This window comes from Lampetra planeri, chromosome 4 (genome assembly GCF_965212315.1).
Source record: "Lampetra planeri chromosome 4, kcLamPlan1.2.h2, whole genome shotgun sequence".
Classification (NCBI taxonomy): domain Eukaryota; kingdom Metazoa; phylum Chordata; class Hyperoartia; order Petromyzontiformes; family Petromyzontidae; genus Lampetra; species Lampetra planeri.
In genome coordinates this window covers 21,381,214-21,401,138 of record NC_136110.1, presented here as the reverse complement: position 1 = coordinate 21,401,138, position 19,925 = coordinate 21,381,214, and the positions used below count along the sequence as shown (strand labels likewise).

General features: G+C 49.2%; 2 protein-coding genes across 7 annotated transcripts in view; one reads left to right on the top strand and one right to left on the bottom strand.

Annotated features, from left to right (window-relative positions):
- Positions 1 to 7,224: 7,224 nt before the first annotated feature.
- BABAM2 (BRISC and BRCA1 A complex member 2) lies at positions 7,225 to 19,467 on the bottom strand. Of its 5 annotated transcripts, XM_078593520.1 has the most exons (13): positions 19,364 to 19,415; positions 17,757 to 17,809; positions 17,331 to 17,478; positions 16,359 to 16,435; positions 15,529 to 15,623; positions 14,922 to 15,116; positions 14,023 to 14,097; positions 13,317 to 13,426; positions 12,850 to 12,949; positions 11,005 to 11,075; positions 10,063 to 10,145; positions 9,152 to 9,305; positions 7,225 to 8,533 (listed from the first exon to the last, which is right to left on the bottom strand). In XM_078593520.1, exons 2-13 carry the CDS (start codon positions 17,758 to 17,760, stop codon positions 8,470 to 8,472), a joined length of 1,176 nt encoding a protein of 391 aa, XP_078449646.1. In that variant the 5' UTR covers positions 17,761 to 17,809; positions 19,364 to 19,415; the 3' UTR covers positions 7,225 to 8,469. The 5 variants fall into 5 exon arrangements, with proteins under 5 accessions (XP_078449646.1, XP_078449647.1, XP_078449650.1 ...); XM_078593521.1 differs by lacking the exon at positions 17,757 to 17,809 and having other exon boundaries at positions 19,364 to 19,467; XM_078593524.1 differs by lacking the exon at positions 17,757 to 17,809 and having other exon boundaries at positions 19,378 to 19,439.
- GLYCTK (glycerate kinase) overlaps positions 18,597 to 19,925 on the top strand; it is a 17,039-nt gene continuing 15,710 nt past the window's right edge. Inside the window, exon 1 of one of the 2 annotated variants that reach the window (XM_078593515.1) lies at positions 18,597 to 19,492. In XM_078593515.1, coding sequence (XP_078449641.1) covers positions 18,617 to 19,492 — 876 coding nt within the window. In that variant the 5' untranslated portion in view covers positions 18,597 to 18,616. The remainder of the gene's footprint in view (positions 19,493 to 19,925) is intronic. The other variant, XM_078593516.1, reaches the window with a different exon arrangement.

Below are 19,925 nucleotides of genomic sequence, written 5' to 3'. Positions count from 1 at the left end.
ATCACAAAGCTCTGCCCCCCCCACAAAAAAATAAAACACGCTTCAAATCGCTTTAAACTATTGTCATTGTAGTGCGTATTTAATGTGGCGCTGCACTCTGATGTTGTAGGAGAAAACATTTATCAACAAGTCTATTTAATTAAGTAGAACGTGTTGTCTGTTTATTTAAAGTTGCGCATTTTGATGTGACGTCACATTTATCAAACACCCCCCCCCCCCTCGTCACACTCGTCACACATCGTCACAAATATCTGACCCCCCCCCCCAGGTGCGTGACGTCATTTATGTACGGCCCCTAACGACACATACTTGTGGTGAGGATGCAAACAACAACATCCTCTGGTAATATTTGTTTGTTATTTTACCAGGCTAAGGCCCACTAAGCTGTGTAGATTTTTTTTCCAGAACCGACCTGGCCACAAATGATGGTCCAATGATACACCTGTTCACCCCTTATCAATGCCCTACTACCTTATTACGGACCAATTCAGACCTTATTGGTCACCCCCGTGGCCTTATAAATCTCAATGTTCATCCTAAAAAATCACAAGGGAGAAACACAAACAAATAGACATTTTTTTCCAGTGTTGAAAGGGTTGTACAACCGTGCGGACCTGAAAACTCAATTTCCCTGCACAAGAATACTGTATGGGGTAAACCGTATGGGTTGACAGCTATGCAATGAAGTGGCTTATCACGTGGACACTTATATCAGCCAAATGGTGCATGGCGATGTTGATTCTAAATGTAGAAGGGAATAAGTATAATCCGTAAAAACAAAGTTTTTCACTATAAATCCTTTATATGCGTGTCAGCGAACTTAATATAAAGGATTTAAAAATATATTCGCCTGTGGAGGACGCGGGGATCGATCCCGCGACCTTTGGCATGGGAAGCGAGGGAGCTACCAACTGCGCTACTCCGCCACGGCCCATGGAGGGGGTTACGCTCTGGGCTCTTATACTGTGACGTTCAGTCAAAGCCATGAATGAGTTCTATTTGAATATATGTAAAATAAAACATTTTTGCCTAAAAAGTGTAAAAAAATTTTAAAAATTTTCACGAACATTAATTGTCTCGCACAACGAGTCTGTGTGGAAAATGTCAGCTCGATTGGATCACGGGAAGTGGGTTAAAAAACGACCGAAAAATTTGCACGGTCGCAAGCAAGCAAGCACGCAAGCAAGCAAGCACGCAAGCAAGCGAACTTAATATAAAGGATTTAAAAACCCGGAGGACCCGGAGAAAAATCCACGCGACCACGGGAAGAGAGAGACACGCAAACTCCAAATATGCAGCAGCAGGCGTCAGGGTCGAGATCGAAACCACGACCTGCTGTATGCCAGTCGAGGTAGTTAACATCTCCAAGCCCACGTGATGATGATAGAGAGAGACACGCAAACTTCAAATATACACCAGCAGCAGCAGACGTCAGGATCGGGATCGAAGCCACGACCTCCTTGTATACCAGGCGAGGTAGTTAACATCGCCTGGCCACCCACTTCTCCCTTCACTCATTGTAACCCAACACTATCGATGTTGATGGGTTACAATGTGAATGTTGCACCATCTTGCTGTACCGCACTTTCGGCCACAATCTTCGAGGAGAGTTTTTTGCCGATAACACCTGCCAACCAATTTAGAGACCCATCCCTGCTGGTGTCTCTTGAAAGGCAGAATCAGAATTTGTATTTATACTGGAGGAATCTGCTGAGCTATAAGCTCCGTTTTACAGATAGCAGTGCAAAATATAGGAAAGGTAAACAAATCGCTAAAACAAACTTTTATTTTACCCACCGAGCTTTTAGCTTCTTTTTCAGAAGCGACCTGGCCATAAATGATAGCTCAACTAAGTGGCTTATCGTGTGGAAATGTATAGCAGCAAAATCATCTAAATAATCTAAGTCAAAAGCAAGTGCAGTGCAGGGTCTGGTACTCACGATTTAAACCACATTTTCTTATTGAAGGTATGATTTATTGCTATTTTGGTACTTTCTGCATGCATCTTATACTGTTTTAAATGCACTAGCGTAGCTGATGCAGGAGTGTCCATAATGTAGGAGGCTGTGTGGAGGTGGTCCAGAGGTGCATCAATTTAGCAGGCCAGGTGTATATTGGTTAGTGGAAACCACTTTGAAACAGAAGAGCAATGAGTGAGACGTTAACTATCTCGCCAAGTATATAGGAGACCATGGGTTTGATCTCGACCCCAACGCCTGTATAGTTGAAGTTTGCATGTTCTGCCCGTAGTCGCGTGGATTTTTATCCGTGTCCTCCAGTTTTTCCCTCCCTATTTAGAATCAACATTCGTTTAGAGTTTGACTTAGTGGGCCATACCTGATTAAAAAAAAACGCCCTAAGCAGCTGAAAAATAAGTTACCGGCGTTTGAGCACTGCTGTTAAGTTTGGGGCAAGACAGGATAAGCAATGCACAAGTTTGGAAAAAAAACACGGCAGCTAGTTGTTGCTGGGCCCCAAAGTGAGAGGGCCAGGAGGTATGCAGTCAACAATACTTGACTCAGGGAGGAGGACGCCCCTGCCATGCATAGTCCCATGGGATGTTGGCTATCAACAACAAGGCAACTCCTATGACTAATTGGGAATGGGACGCAAGCGTAGGATTGATCACCCTGTCGCTGGCCGCCTTTGGGGAGGGTGTATAGTATGAAAGGCCGAAACACCCTAGGAACCAAAGGGTCACTACTGACGATGCGCTCCCCAAATTTCACCAGGCTCACTGTTCATGAACTCTTGGAAGTGCTTGCACAAAGGATAGTAACATCTCATCCTGTGTTCTTTGGAATCTGAATATCTGGACTTGTCCAGTGACTGCTGAGAAAGATCAGCTGACAACAGGGGAAAGTCCTTGTGGCGGCACGGAGAGACGGCTGACAGGAGGGAATAGACCCCACCGGGACAGTCATGGGTTAGCTTCCCATTTCTGTAGTTTCCCATGCTTCGCAGTATGTTGGAAACACCCGATTTAGCTACAGAAAGTCAACATACGAGAATACCCCTAGAGTCTGCGAGAGCGGGGGCGGAAGATGACTCATCGACTGACAACATGGTAACGACTGGACCGGAAACGACTACGAGTAATGAGAGCACAGCACAAGAGAACACCACAGCAACTGTCACAAGTTCTGCTGCAACAGTAGGCCACAAACAGATGCAGGTGTGTGTCTGTGGTTGGAGGAAAGTTACATCACACCATGGGTTGAGGATCCACCAGGGGAAGAAGGGGTGTTTGGGTAAAGAGAGACAGAGGCCTCGCATTGATTACTTTCTGCGAAAGCGATCAAATCAGTCGAATGAAGCACAGCAACTGGACGCAAACCATAGTTTGCAGTGCATCAGTACCACTGTCATGGAGGACATAAACTCAAGCACCGAAGTAACAACTGAGGTGGAACCAACAACAGGAGTGGAACTCACCCAGCCTCCGAGACCTGCAATCGAGAGGAGACTACCAGGGCACAGACCGTATGTGAAGTGGCCTGGCGCCAGTGACAAGAAGTTGTGGGAAACAGTGAATACTGACCTTACCTTGACCCTCGAGAAACTTCGAGGCACAGTGGAGAAGAAGTTGGAGAGGATGGGGGACATCATCTATGAGTACGGGGCAGAAAGCTTTGGAGTGCAAGCGGCAAAAGGCGGGAGAAAGGTTCCAACCCCACCAGTTTCCAGGAGGCAACAAGAAATCAAGCGCCTCGTTCAAGAAAGGAGACAGCTTAAGAAACAGTGGAAGAAAGCCTCGGAAGTGGAAAAGGAGGGCATAGAGGCACTTCAGGCTGACATCAAAACCCGGTTGGCATCCCTCCGTAGAGCAGAAAACCTACGGAAGCGCAGAAGGAAGAAAGAACAAACTAGAACTCGATTCTATATAGATCCCTTCAAGTTCCTTAAAAGTCTCTTCACGAAGGAAAAAAGTGGAGTTCTAAAAACAACAAAGAAAAACCTAGAAGAGCACCTGAGAACAACAAACTTTGACTCAAAGCGACATGAACATCTGGCCATCCCATCAGATATCCCACCCATTGAACCCCCGGAACATCATATTGAGACCAGCCCTCCGACATGGAAAGAGGTGGAAAACACAGTTCGAAGGGCAAGAACAGCATCAGCCCCGGGGCCAAATGGAGTCCCGTACAAAGTGTATAAGAACGCACCAGACGTCCTGAGGTTCCTCTGGAGGCTTATGAGAACAGCTTGGCAAAAGAAGATAATACCCAAAGTGTGGCGTAGGGCAGGCGGGGTCCTGATCCCTAAGGAGAAGGATGCAGTGAACATCAGCCAATTCCGCCCAATCTCCTTACTGAATGTCGAGGGTAAAATCTTCTTTAGGATCATTGCCCAGAGGATGGCCGAGTACCTGCAAAGGAATGCGTACGTCGATACATCTGTACAGAAGGCAGGAATATCAGGGTTCTCTGGCTGCTTGGAACATTCCAGCATGATCTGGCACCAGATCCAAATGGCCAAGGTGGAGAAAAGGGACCTCCATGTAGTCTTCCTCGACCTCGCCAATGCATTTGGCTCTGTGCCCCATGAACTCCTGTGGTCTGCCTTCAGATTTTTCCACATACCGGACACCATCACAACCCTGGTGAAGTCGTACTTTCAGGATCTGCAGTTCTGCTTCACCACTGCAGAGTTCACCACCTCATGGCAATGCCTGAATGTAGGTATAATGGCGGGATGTACCATTTCTCCATTGGCATTCATAATGGCAATGGAGGTTATCATCAGATCCTCAAAATGGGTTGCTGGTGGACAGCGAGTCGACTCTGGTTTTCGCCTCCCTCCACTCAGAGCCTACATGGACGACATTACAACATTGACCACCACTGTCCCATGCACCAGGAGACTGCTCAGAAAACTCGAGGAGAACATCAGCTGGGCCCGTATGAAGATTAAACCATCCAAGTCACGCAGCATCTCGATTGTGAAGGGAGTACTCTGTGACCTGAAATTCTTCATCGGAGATGACCAAATCCCAACAGTGTCTGAGCAGCCGGTAAAAAGCCTTGGAAGGTGGTATGATGCAAGCCTGAAGGACAAAGACCAGGTGCAACAGCTGCGCAAAGACATCAGTAGTAGCCTACAGTCCATCGACAACACCCAGCTACCTGGAAAGTTAAAGGCCTGGTGTCTGCAGTTTGGTCTCCTACCCCGGGTGTTGTGGCCCCTAGCAGTGTATGAGGTTCCAATCTCAACAGTGGAGAAGATGGAAAGAGGAGCCACGAGCTACTTAAAGAAGTGGCTCGGAGTTCCACGATGCCTTACCACCATAGGCCTCTATGGAGATGGTGTCCTCAAGCTGCCCCTCACCAGTCTAACCGAGGAATTCAAGTGTGCAAAAACCAGGCTCCAGATGACACTGAATGAATCTCGAGACCCAGTGGTGAGCAACAACGCGCCGACCTTGGCAACTGGGCGCAAATGGAGGCCAGGAAAAGCAGTCCAGGAGGCAACAGCAGCCCTCAGACATGCTGACATTGTGGGTCATGTTCAGCAAGGGAGAGGAGGCCTTGGGCTAACTAGCCGTGCTGCTTGGAGTAAGGCCACTGCACCAGAGCGGCGGAAGATGGTAGTGCAGGAAGTACGCCATCAGGAGGAGGCTGCAAGGTGGGCCAAGGCAGTCTCTCTTGCCAAACAAGGACAGTGGACTCGATGGGACAGTGTGGAGAAGAGGAAGATCAGCTGGAAGGATCTGTGGGCCATGGAAGCGAGGCGGTTGAGCTTTTCCATCAGAGCAACATATGACATCCTTCCAACACCAGTTAATCTTCACCAATGGTATGGTGAAGATCCGGACTGTGCCCTCTGTTCCATGCCAGCCAACCTCAGGCACATTCTCACAGGGTGTAAAACAAGCCTCACCCAAGGAAGCTACACTTGGCGTCACAACCAAGTCCTTAAAAACCTTGCGTCCGCCCTGGAGGACAAGCGAGCTGCCACCAACTCCCTACCACCCCCAGCAGCATCACACCCCTTACGGACGACCTTTGTCCGCGAAGGGGCTAAACCACCGAAGAGCGGCTCTACACCAATAGAGCGAGACCAGCTGCGCTTGGCCCGCGACTGGAAAATGCTAGCTGACATTGGCCGGCAACTTGTGTTTCCTCCGGAGATCGCAACCACCACCCTAAGACCTGACATGGTGCTCTGGTCCCGTTCGCTCAAGAAGGTTTTCATCATTGAGCTCACAGTACCCTGGGAGGACTCAGTAGATGAGGCTTATGAGCGAAAACATCTGCGCTATGCCGATCTAGCTGCCGAAGCACGGCATCATGGCTGGAACACAGAAGTCCGACCAGTGGAGGTGGGCTGCAGAGGTTTTGTGGCAACATCTACAACCAGACTGCTTAGAGACCTGGGAATTAAGGGCCAGAGCCAGCGTTCGGCAATCAGAGCTGTATCGGAGGCGGCAGAAGGCAGCAGTCAGTGGCTCTGGATGAAGAGGAAAGACCCCAGCTGGGCCCCAAAGTGAGAGGGCCAGGAGGTATGCAGTCAACAATACTTGACTCAGGGAGGAGGACGCCCCTGCCATGCATAGTCCCATGGGATGTTGGCTATCAACAACAAGGCAACTCCTATGACTAATTGGGAATGGGACGCAAGCGTAGGATTGATCACCCTGTCGCTGGCCGCCTTTGGGGAGGGTGTATAGTATGAAAGGCCGAAACACCCTAGGAACCAAAGGGTCACTACTGACGATGCGCTCCCCAAATTTCACCAGGCTCACTGTTCATGAACTCTTGGAAGTGCTTGCACAAAGGATAGTAACATCTCATCCTGTGTTCTTTGGAATCTGAATTGTAGATGTTTAGGAGAGAAGCAGTTGCGCCGAGTGTGACATGTGTGGACAGTCATCATGGTGGTCTCCATGAGTCCGGCAACCAAGGGGAAGACCTATGACAAGACGCTGGCGGACTTTAAGAGCAGAGTCAGAATATTTATCCTGGAGAAATCCAATGAGCTATGAAGCTATTTTTCACAGACGTCCAGTAGAGCATATCTCTGAGGTCACGTGTCTGTCGTGCAGCAGCAGCGGCAGCGGGATTTGGTGGAGAGTAGAGAGCGTTGGCGAGGTGTGGTTGTTGGCTTCAAAAGCTTTGGCCACGATGACATCTCAATCTTGAGCCAACGTTTCCAGGAATCTCTGTTAATGATGCAAGCAAATCACCCATTAATAAAAAAAAACACAAAAGCCAGTGGGAATAATACCATAGGCAAGTTATTTATTGATATTACACGCCTCGTGTACAATTGATTTCAGTAAGCAACACAAACGTGGTCCATACAATACAGTACAATATAGAAACTGTTCGCACAGCGTTAGGACTAACCATCACAAAAAGGGCTTTAAACAGGTTGTTTCCCCTCACCACATACTTTGATAGTACCTTCATTTAAGTAAAAAAAACCGTCAAGAAAGTGCCAGACATTCTTAGAACATAATGGATAACCTAGGGTTTGTTTACAATGCTCCAGTTGATGCAGGGACCCTCATTTCGGATACAGATTTCTACCGTCCATGAAGAATCTGGCGTTCTCAAGCGTAGCGAGTTGATGTTAAATCAACTCGTTCACCAATGACAGCACACAAATCTGATCTGGTTTTCACCTAGTTTGGCAACAATCCAGGTCTGAGAAAGAGCACGTGTAGGAACATATAGTGGATGACAGAGACACAGCGTGGATAAGTGTGGGAAAATGTCTTCTCAGAAGCGGCTCAGCGAGATAATATTCTGTAAATTACGTAACGTGGGTTGAATCACTCTGCGGGAGTTCCAAAATTTGATGAATCTTCGCCTCGTGACATTGCGAAGATAGCACAATCGGAATAAAATTGACTGAAAGAATATAAAAAAATATATCTGTATAACATACCCCTCTAGCGTTCGTCTAGTTGTTTACCCAAGCAAGACTAAGAGATCCATTGTAAGCGTCATCTGAGACCGTCACGTATGGCAAAGGTGCCTGGAGTGCAAGAGCAGACACCTGAAATCACATTGCACAGGTATCATCAGACCCTACATATCATTGTGCCCCAGGGGCTTAATTCCACACTAAATATTTCCCGGTCACTGGTAGACTGGGAGTAGGCACCGTGTAGTAGCCAGAGCAACACATAGTGAGGGGTATACTTGATGCGATTTGCCAGGTGCGGAAATATTTTGCGGGGTGCTGACCCTAACAGACCCGGCTGAAAGTAAGCCGTGAAAACTTGTCTAACGGACCCAGTGAAAACCACCCCCAAGAAGGGCGGTCACAAGTAAAAAAAAAACTCTATACAGCCAAGGTTTTCAAAACCAACCCATCACTTTTTAAGCACCACTAGCGAGCCGCTCACTAATGGGCCTTCGTTAAGGAGTTGTCGCTAGAGAGGGCTCGGAGTGCGAGGGGGTAGAACCCGTCGAGTGGCCGGCTTGCGACGAAGATGGAGTCCCCCACTGCCTCTGCTCAAGGCTTTCCGTTCGCCAGGGCCGCTTCCCGGAATTGAGGCGAAAATTCTTCAAAGTAGACCCTGTGCGTACGGAAGACACGTTTGTCTTCAGGTCTGCAAAGCTTGCCTCGCCAACATGGCACAGTCTACGTGCAATCAGTGCAGTGTACGCATATCCGTGTAAAGATACAAGCTGAAAAATGTGCTGTGCTCTGAGCGAGTGAGCGGGTGTGTGTGTAAGCATATGAATGAATGAGAAACTAAGATTATTCATTCACACGTGAGTGAACGAGAGAGTGAATGTTGCAGTGAGTGGGTTGGTAAATATGAAGATGTAAAGGAGTAGCTGAAATGAAATACTGCAGTGCGTAAACTAATTGGTCAGTATGAATTTGACAAGAGTTAATTAGTAGGTTTGTGAGTGAAGTATTCAGGGCAATGGACAGTATATGAATGTGTGAATTCATGAATGAGTGAACAAATGAGGGGGGGTGAGTGTATGAATGTGAGCGTAAGAGTAGTCAGTGTGTGAGTCGGTAAGTGAGTGAGTGTATGAGTGAGTAGGTAAGTCAGTGAGTGTATGAATGTGTGAATGAGTTAGTTGTTGAGCGAGTGATCGAGGAGCGTGTATATAAACACGTGAACGAGTATGCGATTGACCCAGTAAGCGGACGTCCACCGCAGAATCAGACGCGTCACCTGGCTCGCTTGGCCATCTCGTTGCCATCCCAGCGCGGGCTGTACGGGTACGACTTCTGCACCTGCAGAAAGGGCTGTGCCGTGCTGCCATGCTGGTACACGGACTGGAAGGTGAAAGTCGGCTGGTCGCGTGGGAAGTACAATGGCAGCTCAACTACAGCGGGGGAAGACACACGAGGACGCGTATGCACGCACGTGCGCAGGTGTGCGCACACACACGCCACACGCACCGAAGGGTTAGGCGTCAAGTTTCTTTCGTGTAACCAGGTGAGGGCACTCAAGATGCCAGAGTGACCTTGGTCGTAAAAATGATAAAAGCTATGCCAATATGTAATAAAGTACGGCTACGAAGCAAATAGAAATTAGAATAAAGAACTGTCACATGAGACCTCAGAAGCATTGCACAACAATAAATAAATGTTAAATAATACATTCCCTGTAGTATAAATCAGCAGATTATATAGTACGACAATGGCAATGAGGACAAAACCACTGCTTTGACAACCGATGATGGGGAAACTGCCCCATGTGGCCAACGTGTGCAAGCGAAATCACACACCGTTTTTAAGAGCTGACGGTGAAGAGGCAATTCATTGACGAACAACAGTACAACAGTACTGTAATCACCTATTTCGATTTAAAGCTTTCGTGACTGCAGGGATTCATCTTCTTGATTCTTTCGGTAAAGTCACGTAGAAGGGAAATAATAAAATAATAAAAATAAAACATAATAAAATAATATATTATTATATATTTTTATTATATTATTATGTTTTTTTATTATTATTATTATTTCCCTTCTACGTGACTTTACCGAAAGAACCCAGAAGATGTAATCACCTACTGTCATTCTACACAGCCACTCCCAGGAAGTGTGTGTGCCGACTCGCTCACAGCACTCGCCCACTCACTGTGAACCATGAAGAAGAACTCCAGGCCCTCCAGGAGGAGACTGATCTTCGTGAAGCCCTCGGCGTCATACTCTGCAATGGACCTGACCGACAGTTCACACGCGCGCGGACAGGCATAGCATGTTAGCGTCCGCAACTCAGCATTGTGGTTGCATTTTATCACCGGTCAATTACACATACAAACACATGTGTATTAGGTTCAATGAGACTTGGACGACGTAGTCGGAGGCACACTTATTTATTAAACGTTTCACTCAATACAGGCCAAGGTATACAACACTCGAAGGGGTATCGGCCCCTTCACCCGTCTAACAGGGAGATCCCACTATCTCTATCCCGGCTAGCCTACTCCCAGGTCCTCCACTCGAGAGCTAGGGGAGGCTAGCTGATCCAGCTCTGGCCAAGCTGGGATCACGGCACCCTGAGTCCCCAGACCGGCTCTTACAAGAGCATCGGCTCTGGGCTCTCGGGGCCACGCCACTGACTTGCCCTGGTCGGTCCTTAGAAGGACAGCGATCCAGGGGAGTCCCAGGGCCTATCTAGCCGGTCTTCCTTCTTCACTGGCTTAAGCTAAACACTGAACCCCGAGCCCACCGGCTCACCGCCTTATATAGCAACTCCCCCCCCAAAAGGGGTGGGGCCGTGGGGGATCACAGCGCCGTTTCAGCCCCCCAGGCTAAACGATGCGGACGTGGATGTAAGCATCCTTCCGCATGCGGGCATAACCACCCCTGGTGTGTTTGTTCGCCCTCCTGTAACACCCCTACACATGCACGCCCGTACCAATTTCTGCGCGATCCTACGACCCTGCTCCCAAAGCGCCAGCTCACGGGCATCGTAGCCACCACCTCGCCCCAGTACCCTATGCCACTGTACACGGCGAGGAGCGGACAGAAGAGTGTGGATGTTTCGCGAGTGACGGAACAACGGCGGCTGTCTTACTCTCCGAAGTGGCTGAGGAACGCCGCAATGTATTCTCTGCGCTTCTGGTAGCCCTGTGTGATGTACTGCACCTGTGCGCGCACACGCACACACACAGGACATTCCGGGCAAGCGTGTAAAGACAAGACTGTTGACTCAATCGGTGCCTGTCAGTCAATGTCTAAAGGAAGACACAAACCAAGAAAATAAATGCAATTTTCTTGAAGAGCAATGCACACCTATGACCAATCCCCAGCAGAATGGATCCGAACTCGTCATATCTCGGAAGCCAGGCAGCATCGAGTCTGGATAGCACTGGCAGTTGACCACCATGCGTAGCTGCCGAATATAGTGGCTACGTGGTAGGCAGCAAAAGTCAACGCACTAAAATCCATTTGATGTACCGTATCTCTATGCTCCCCACGTTCACCAACGCAAACTGACCAGCGTGGTGAAGTATGGTCAAGCGACCAGGTATGGGGAGGCTCCCTCGTCCGGCAGTGGCCTGATAAGAATGGCTGAAGCGTTGCATCGTAACGCGAGTGGCATAATGTCGAGTGCCACGATAACTATTTTGATTGTAACTTTACAGTCTGTTGTTGAATTAAAGAAGCTTTCAACCTTTGTAGAGCAGCCCAAAACACCCATGCTAGACACAGTTCGTAAGATTAGAGATGTTTGTTTTTGGGCTGCTTCTTCTTTAACCTCTTGAAATCTGGGGAAGAATGTGCTGTTCATGTGTAGAACATCCACATTCTTAACATTGCTGGCATTGTTACTCCTTGGTTTTTTCGGTAAAGTCACGTAGGTAAAAAATATAAAGTAAATTAAAATGAAAACAATTCAGCAATCATTGGAAAGATCTCATTAACCAAGTCAAACTTTAGCTGCCTTATAATTTTACAGCCATATCCATTTCTTCCAGTTTTTTACTCCCAGCCTGATACACCACCATCACTCGTCATGCAGGCACTGCACTCATGCACAAACTCCCCTCCCCTGACATCACCAAAGAATACAGATGGTTATCTATCGGCTTAACTCATGTTAATCCCCTGCCCAACCGCCCGCGACGTCACACGGCCTGCCACATGCCCCCCCCCCCGACCCCTTGACTCCTCCCCCCCCTAACACCCTATATAACACGTTGTCTCTTAATAACTCTCTTCACACGCCGCAGTAATTTTGCTGGAGCAGTCAACACCTGATGACGGTTGCTTGTGTTGCTTCCGAAACGTCGTGATTTAATTGATTTGTTTTCATTTTCATTTATTTTAATTTGTCACCTACGTGAATTTACCAAACAAAATCCCTGCAGTCACGAAAACTTCAAATCTAGAATTGCTGGCATTGTTAATCCCGTTTTTTCTGGTGAACAATACAGATAAAACTGCAGTCAAATCTGCAGCTCAGGGTGCAGTGAATGAGACACAACGCAAAATAAACTCCGCATGATGAATTGCATCCAGAAAGATCTTATCAAGAAGCTATCGTCAAAACAATGCATACATCACAGCATACTTACGCCAGCGGGCTGCTAAGGAGAAACAATTCTATTGAAAAAAGTTACTCAACTTAATATTACACCGCTTCGTGAGGGCCTCCTCATGCCTTTCGGTCATGGGGGCTGACCATACTTCCCCACGTTGGTGACTGTGGCTAAGCGAGTCCACCGTTTGCCTCAAATGGAAATCAAACTCAGGTCACGGGGTTCATGGAAGTGCGCCAACCACTGCACCACCACTCCACACCGTACACATCTTGTACGCGCTTCAAAAAAACGATTTCAATTCCAAACAAGTGGAGTCGTTTCTCTTAAGGGAAACCCGGCAAATGAGCCGGCGAATTGGCTTGTGCTGCTGTTACCTTGCTGGTGAGGAGCTGGCACACCTGTGGAACGTAGTCCAGGAGGCATCCTCCGCTGGGGAAGTTGGGGATATGGAAGGCGGAGGAACCTCCCAGGGCACTGAAGAGCAGAGATCCCAGAGACGGCGTTAGCGAAGAGTTCACTTGCTTGCAGCGCTGGCTCATACCAAACAGTCATGTGTGGCATTACAAGTGCTTCCGATCGCACAGGCAATATATACAGTCCTAGTGTGACCAAGGTTGCATGTTGACTCATGTGCGGCATCGCCAAAAGGCATTGAAAATCCTCCTCGGTCCTCAGTTGGAAAGGGTTCTCCCACCCCAACTGTCTTCTTTCATATGGCTGATGTAAATGCAGAGCAACAACGACAATTTCACATTCAGGTGGTCAAGCCAGATAGTCGCGTCCGGAGCAGTGGAGTGCACCGCTGTAAACCCCAGGCTGATGGCACGTGCGCAACCCTCACTGCTCAATGCGAGGCGACAGGTAGAGCTTGGGGAACACCTTGGTGGCCTCCGTGTTTTCAAACGTCACCAGCAGCAGCGCCACATCCTCCCCCGGGTCCACCAGGGGATCCTGCGTCACGCGTTCAGCGAGCTGGGTCAGAGTTACACGAGGACTATGGCTGTGGCCTCAACTCGGGGGTTTTACTTCATCGCATCGGTCGACAAGAGGCCACGAGACTCGTGGGGCCAGTGCTTTAAGCCAATACGGCTGAGATCCTGGGTTTCAATCCAGACAGCCACCCAACCGTGCTCTCAGGTAGAGTGTGGTGATATTCACAGCCCAATAATTATGGACGGTGCAAAAAGAAAGATCAAATGAAAGTTGGTTTTGATTTTAAAAAAAAAATTGAATGCCATTCCACTAACAATTCCCTGCAGCAGTGTGCGTGGGAAAGTGCACTCAGCGAGTGTGTGAATACAGCCACTGACTTTACAATGATATGTCGAGTATGGAAGGCAATTCGATGGCATCTGGGGTCGAATAATTATTGATTCCGCACCTCCTGAAAACGTGTGCACTGGGCTATGAGGGGAGCTGTGAGCGACAGATTGCATTTCACTGCAGTCACAATTGAGCCACTCCTAATGCCCCTTGAGACTCTATACTCTGTGACTGACCGCAATGTACAGACCCTGGGGGTTGGCTCTGCCCGCTCGGAGCCTCACCTTGAGCAGGTATGGCGGGATGAGGCTGAAGTCGACTGGAAGCCGCAGTAGGAATCTCACGCAGCATTCGCCATCCTGCGCGAAGAACCAAGGCCAGAGTTGAGGACAGACGAGTGGTAACTTAGACCAAGACGCCCCCCTCTGTCAGTGAGCACATATTGAGGCTAGCAAGATGCAGGTGGTGGGGCTGAACCCACAGATTGTTTACAAGCCTCGTCTCAGCGCCAGAGGTCGCAAACGGGTTTTGATTCCTTACCCGTATCCGGCCGCACCAGGGTCGCAAACGGGTACCCAGACCCGTACCCAGCCGTACCCGTACCCTACCTGTACCCGGCCGGGTACGGGTAGGGTACGGGTATCGGGTACCTGATTGCGACCTCTGGGATGAAGCCATGTTGCAGGCGCAGCTGGGTTGATTCTAGGAACTTGAATTGTGAGAAAAGACAAGACGTTGGGAAATGAGTGACAAACAGTTACTCACCAGTGACTCACGGCTTACCCGTACCCGGCCGCACCAGGGTCGCAAACGGGTATCGGGTACCTGGTTGCGACCTCTGCTCCGCGCCTAAAATGCATTCAACTTAAAAAGAGCCCAGAAGAGGTTTGGAGCCCATTTGAAGGCTGAGGTGACCGAGGGGAGACCCAGGACCAGTTCAGATAATCGTCACTGACATTGGCCGTACTCGGGTGGCCGGGTTCGTGGCATGGTGCGCTAACCACTCTGCCACCGCTCCCCACAAAGGCAAAGATCCCCCATATAGCCTTAACAGACGTTTGAGGCAAGTGCTGTTAGCGAGCACCTATTAAGGCTGGTCATGCATACGAGGGGGTGGGTGACCAGCACCACACCGCTCCCTGCACTCACTCACTCGCACACAAGGAGAACGCACGAGGCTTACCCAAGCGGTGTGTCTGCCCACGTGCACCTCCATGTGCACCGTGTAGTCCGTCTGCTCGGACAGCGAGTTGTACTCGAACATGAGGCGCGAGTTGTCGCGCAAGCGCTCGCGCTGGTGAACCTGGAACTGCGCGAGCAGCTCCTGTAGCACCAGCAGAAGGGCCTCGGGGTCCTGGGACCGCCACTCCTGCAGGTGCTGCGCACGCGCACACGGTGGCAGCGACAACAAGCAACGAGGACGCAATGCGGCAGACGCAGGAACAGCAGGAACAGCAGGAGCAACGTTTATAGCAGTAACAATGGCAGAAGCAGCAGAGGCAACAGCAGCAGCAGAAATCGTAGTATCGGCAACAGGTGCACAAGCAGCCGTAATAACAGCTGTAACAGCAGCAGCAGCAGAAGAAGCGGCAAAAGGAGAAATATAAATGTAAGCGACAGCAGAAATAAAAAAGGAACAGCAGAGGCAGAGGCAACAGCAGCAGTAAAAGAAACAGAGGGAGCGGTGGCAGCAATAAAAGCAGCAGTCGGAGCAACAAGAGTAGCAGCAGCAGGAAGCAATGTCTTGCAGCGGGTGGCCATATCGTGACTGCGAGAAGCAGGAAACGCACGGGAAGCTCGTCAGGGTCCGGGAAGAAGTCGGTATCCTCTCCGAACATGAAGTCGGGTGGAATGTCCGGATACTCGTGGTTGAATATGACGTCCCCTGCACACAGCGACACCGACACGGGACTGTATCACCCAACACAACTCTGCAAAGTATTGGGTGGGACCGATGCGGCGGTTCCACAACGCAACGCCTCAAGGCGCTCGCAGATTACGTGACGTACGAAAATACGTATTGCGATGGGAGTGGGATAAGGTGGGACCGTTTAAAAACAAAAAACTATATTTGATGCAAGACTTCATTGAAATGTTTAGCACGTGGAGAGTTTCTGATATCTGTGTTGTATGTATTCCGCTCAAACCAACAAATACATTTAAATGTATTTCATTAATTTGACAGCTGCTGTCTCTGAACTTGCTACTGGTATTCCAAAATCTCACATTTACCCTCCTATTCAAGACCGAAACAGGAAAAGGATTTATCCACAATTCTGGCCGTGGCCTGATGAGGTCGGTTATAATTACCGACGAAACGTCACTGTACTCAAATTGTAAATGTTGTGGGTTTATTCTCCAACACCCAACCGGTGCGCTGAACTAGTAACTAATTTGCATGTTTTGTTTACGTGAGAAACCTTATCGATTGGCTGTGTCGGGTGGTGCGCGGGTTTAACGACACATTTATATTTACGCGATCCAATCCCAAAAAAAATCCCCTCTATTATGGATAATATTGGTCGTGAAAGCCTCCTACTCCGACTACGTGTTTCACCCAAAAGCGCTTGTCGGCCACACAGTGGAGGTAGAAGTGGAGTGGTTCAATCACGGCACGTACACTTGATGGTGTCTCCGGCATAGGGAATGTGCAGCTTGAACCGATCACAGCACGGGGATGGGGTCAGTGAGGGACACCTGAAAGAAACCAAGGCCCAGAATCCTCAGCAACAACACACGTCTCAGTATCAGCGTGCGTGCGTGAATTAAAAGCTAAGTCCAAGTGGTTTTTTTGCTTGAATGAACATTGAGGTGGTGTGCTCATCTGCTGTTCAAGTCCTGAGCCAGTGGTGGAAACTAACACATTACTATGGCAGGGAAAGTCCATTCAAAGGATAACCACTGTTGACTTCCCCACAAAAGTGGTACAGAACTGAATGTTTCGATCCCCAGAGGAAAATTCGAACCAGCATTTAAAGGTGTTAGTTTTGTTGTCAGTTGAAAGGGTAAAAACCTATTACTATATCTTGCTTCTGGCAAAAGAGGTCTCATAATGTAAATGCTTACCCCGAGCTCTCAATACTCTTATGGTGCGTTGTCTTTGAGTTGTGCGCCTTTTGGCGTCATCTGGTCCAACACCATGTGAGACTAGGCTCCAAGAAAAGTTGTCTCGGGTGTGGACCAATCAACTTCAAGGACAGTGCATACATTATCAGAGTTGTGTTTTTGTTTGCATTTTCACCGCAAGTGTTGTGGTTAATGCAAACATGACTCCTTGTATAAAGCCGTCAGTTTTGTTTCCAGTTAAAAGGGTAAAAACCTATTACCAGCATTTAAACTCGCGAGTTTCCGATTGCTGAGCCACGCAGGTCACACTCGTGCAAATTAAACTATCTCAATCCCTCTGCGAGCTCGCACGGGAAACAAAATAAACTTGAAACTTGTAAGCTGGCCGGTTACGAATTGACCTGTACGTAATTAACGTAAAGGTTAATTGCCGAGGCTTTTCAACGACGGCGGCGTGCGGGGGACGCTGCCTGTGTGGGTGCAGGTGAGGGAGGCGACACTGGGCGACCCGTTGCAGGAGCCGAACCCGGATTTGAGGTCGGTGACGCGCAGTGTTGTTGGGGCGCCCAGCCCGACGCGGCCGTGCCTCAACATCTCCTCCACGAAGTGGCGGACCGCGGGAGACATCTTCGACAGCGTGCCCTCCGCGCCCGCCATGGTTTGCTCACCGATACCTGTGCACGCAAAGCACAGGTGCACAGAGACGTGAAGATCGACCTCCCTTCAGACGCTGTCTTCCCGACAGACCTGTTTCTTCACCTGAGGACGGCTGCTTGCGTTGTGGCCGAAACGTCGTGAGAATTATTTTATTATGTTTTATTTTTATTATTTTATTATTTCCATTCTACGTGACTTTACCGAAAGAACCAAGAAGATGATCGACCTCCGGTATAAGCTATGAGCAGGCTGTTGGGGGCAAGTGCTGTTGATGTGAACCCACTGCACCACGTACTCATTTAAGGATGAGTCGTCCTAGGGGAGGCCCAGGACCAGAGACACACACAGCTGCAGGGCACACAAAGTCACGTCCGTTTATTTTTCGTTAACATGTGTCACTTTTCTGGCACAAATCTGCCACTCAATATTATCACATCACTTGTGCATGCGGTAAATTGTTCACAAAGATTACAGATATAACCCAATGCTAAAAATAAAACATGTACGGTAAATAGTGCGTGTATAGATGTGCAACTCGGTAGGAAGGAAGAGTTCCCAACAGTTAAACTAAAACTATTAAAACTATTTTTTCTTTTACCAGTTAAGGCATACTTATGTCATACTGATGACAATACCATTTTCTATCATAAAAAAATCTAAAAAAAGTATTTTTAAATATTACTCATTTCAGAAGCAACCTGGCCACAAATGAGAGCTCAGCGAAGTGACTTATCGCGTGAAAATGCATAGCAGCCAAACACTCAAAACGCATCGTGTTCATTCTAAATGTGGAGAGAGAAAAAACGGAGGACCCGGAGAAAAATCCACGCGACCACGGGAAGAGAGGAGACATATCGCAAAATCCAAATATACAGCAGCAGCAGGCGTCATCAGGGTCAGGATCGAACCCACGACCTCCTGTACACCAGGCGAGGTAGTTAACATCTCCAAGCCACCGTGATGATGATGATGAGAGAGACACGCAAACTCCAAATATACAGCAGCAGCAGGCGTCATCAGGGTCAGGATCGAACCCACGACCTCCTGTACACCAGGCGAGGTAGTTAACATCTCCCCGAGGCATGGAACTTAGTACATGGGGGGGAGGGGAGCAGTGCCAACAGATGACACAGAACTCCGTGCAGAGTCCACGCAATGAACTCGCTGTGTGGGTCGCCACTCTCACCCTGCTCCCCTCACGCGCAACTCACTCACTCACTCCTGTCTCAACGTCCCCCTCAGTCTAACACTCACCACTCTCTCCTCACCATCACCTCACTCACCTTCTTATCACCCTCACCTCACACCCCTCTCACCCTCACTCAACCCTCACCTCCCTCACCCCTCTCTCTCCTCACTCACGCTCACCTCACGCTCACCTCACTCACCCTCTCGCTTTACTCACCCTCACCCCCTCATCACCCACCTTCTCACCTCTCCTCACCCTCACTCCACTCACCCTCACCTTCCTCACTCCACTTACCCTCACCTCACTCCTCTCCTCACACTCACGTCTCACTCACCCTCCCCTCACTTCACTCACCCTTTACTCACCCTCTCACCTCACCACCCCACTCACCCTCACCCCCTCACCACCCCACTCACCCTCACCTCACTCACCCTCACCACCCCACTCACCCTCTCACCTCACCACCCCACTCACCCTCACCACCCCACTCACCCTCACCTCACTCACCCTCACCACCCCACTCACCCTCACCTCACCACCCCACTCACCCTCACCCCCTCACCACCCCACTCACCTCACCCCCTCACCACCCCACTCACCCTCACCTCACTCACCCTCACCACCCCACTCACCTCACCCCCTCACCACCCCACTCACCTCACTCCACTCACCTCACTCCACTCACCTCACTCCACTCACCTCACTCCACTCACCTCACTCCACTCACCACCCACTCTCTCCTCTCCCCGTCTGCTTCCTCTCGGCGTCGCCGCTTCCGGTATCCTCTCAGCTGCGGGGTCAGGGACCGCGGCGAATTCATTCAACGCCACGAGCCCCCCAAGGTGCTGCAGCAACAGCAATCATAACAATTACAGCACTCACATCACTCACTCTCATCACTCACTCTCATCCACATTACTCACATCACCCACATCACTCACTCACATCACTCACTCTCACCCACATTACTCACATCACTCACTCACATCACCCACATCACTCACTCACATCACTCACTCTCACCCACATTACTCACATCACTCACTCACATCACCCACATCACTCACATCACTCACATCACTCACTCACATCACCCACATTACTCACATCACTCACTCACTCACATCACTCACTCTCACCCACATTACTCACATCACTCACTCTCACCCACATTACTCACATCACTCACTCACATCACCCACATCACTCACTCACATCACTCACATCACTCACTCTCACCCACATTACTCACATCACTCACTCACATCACTCACA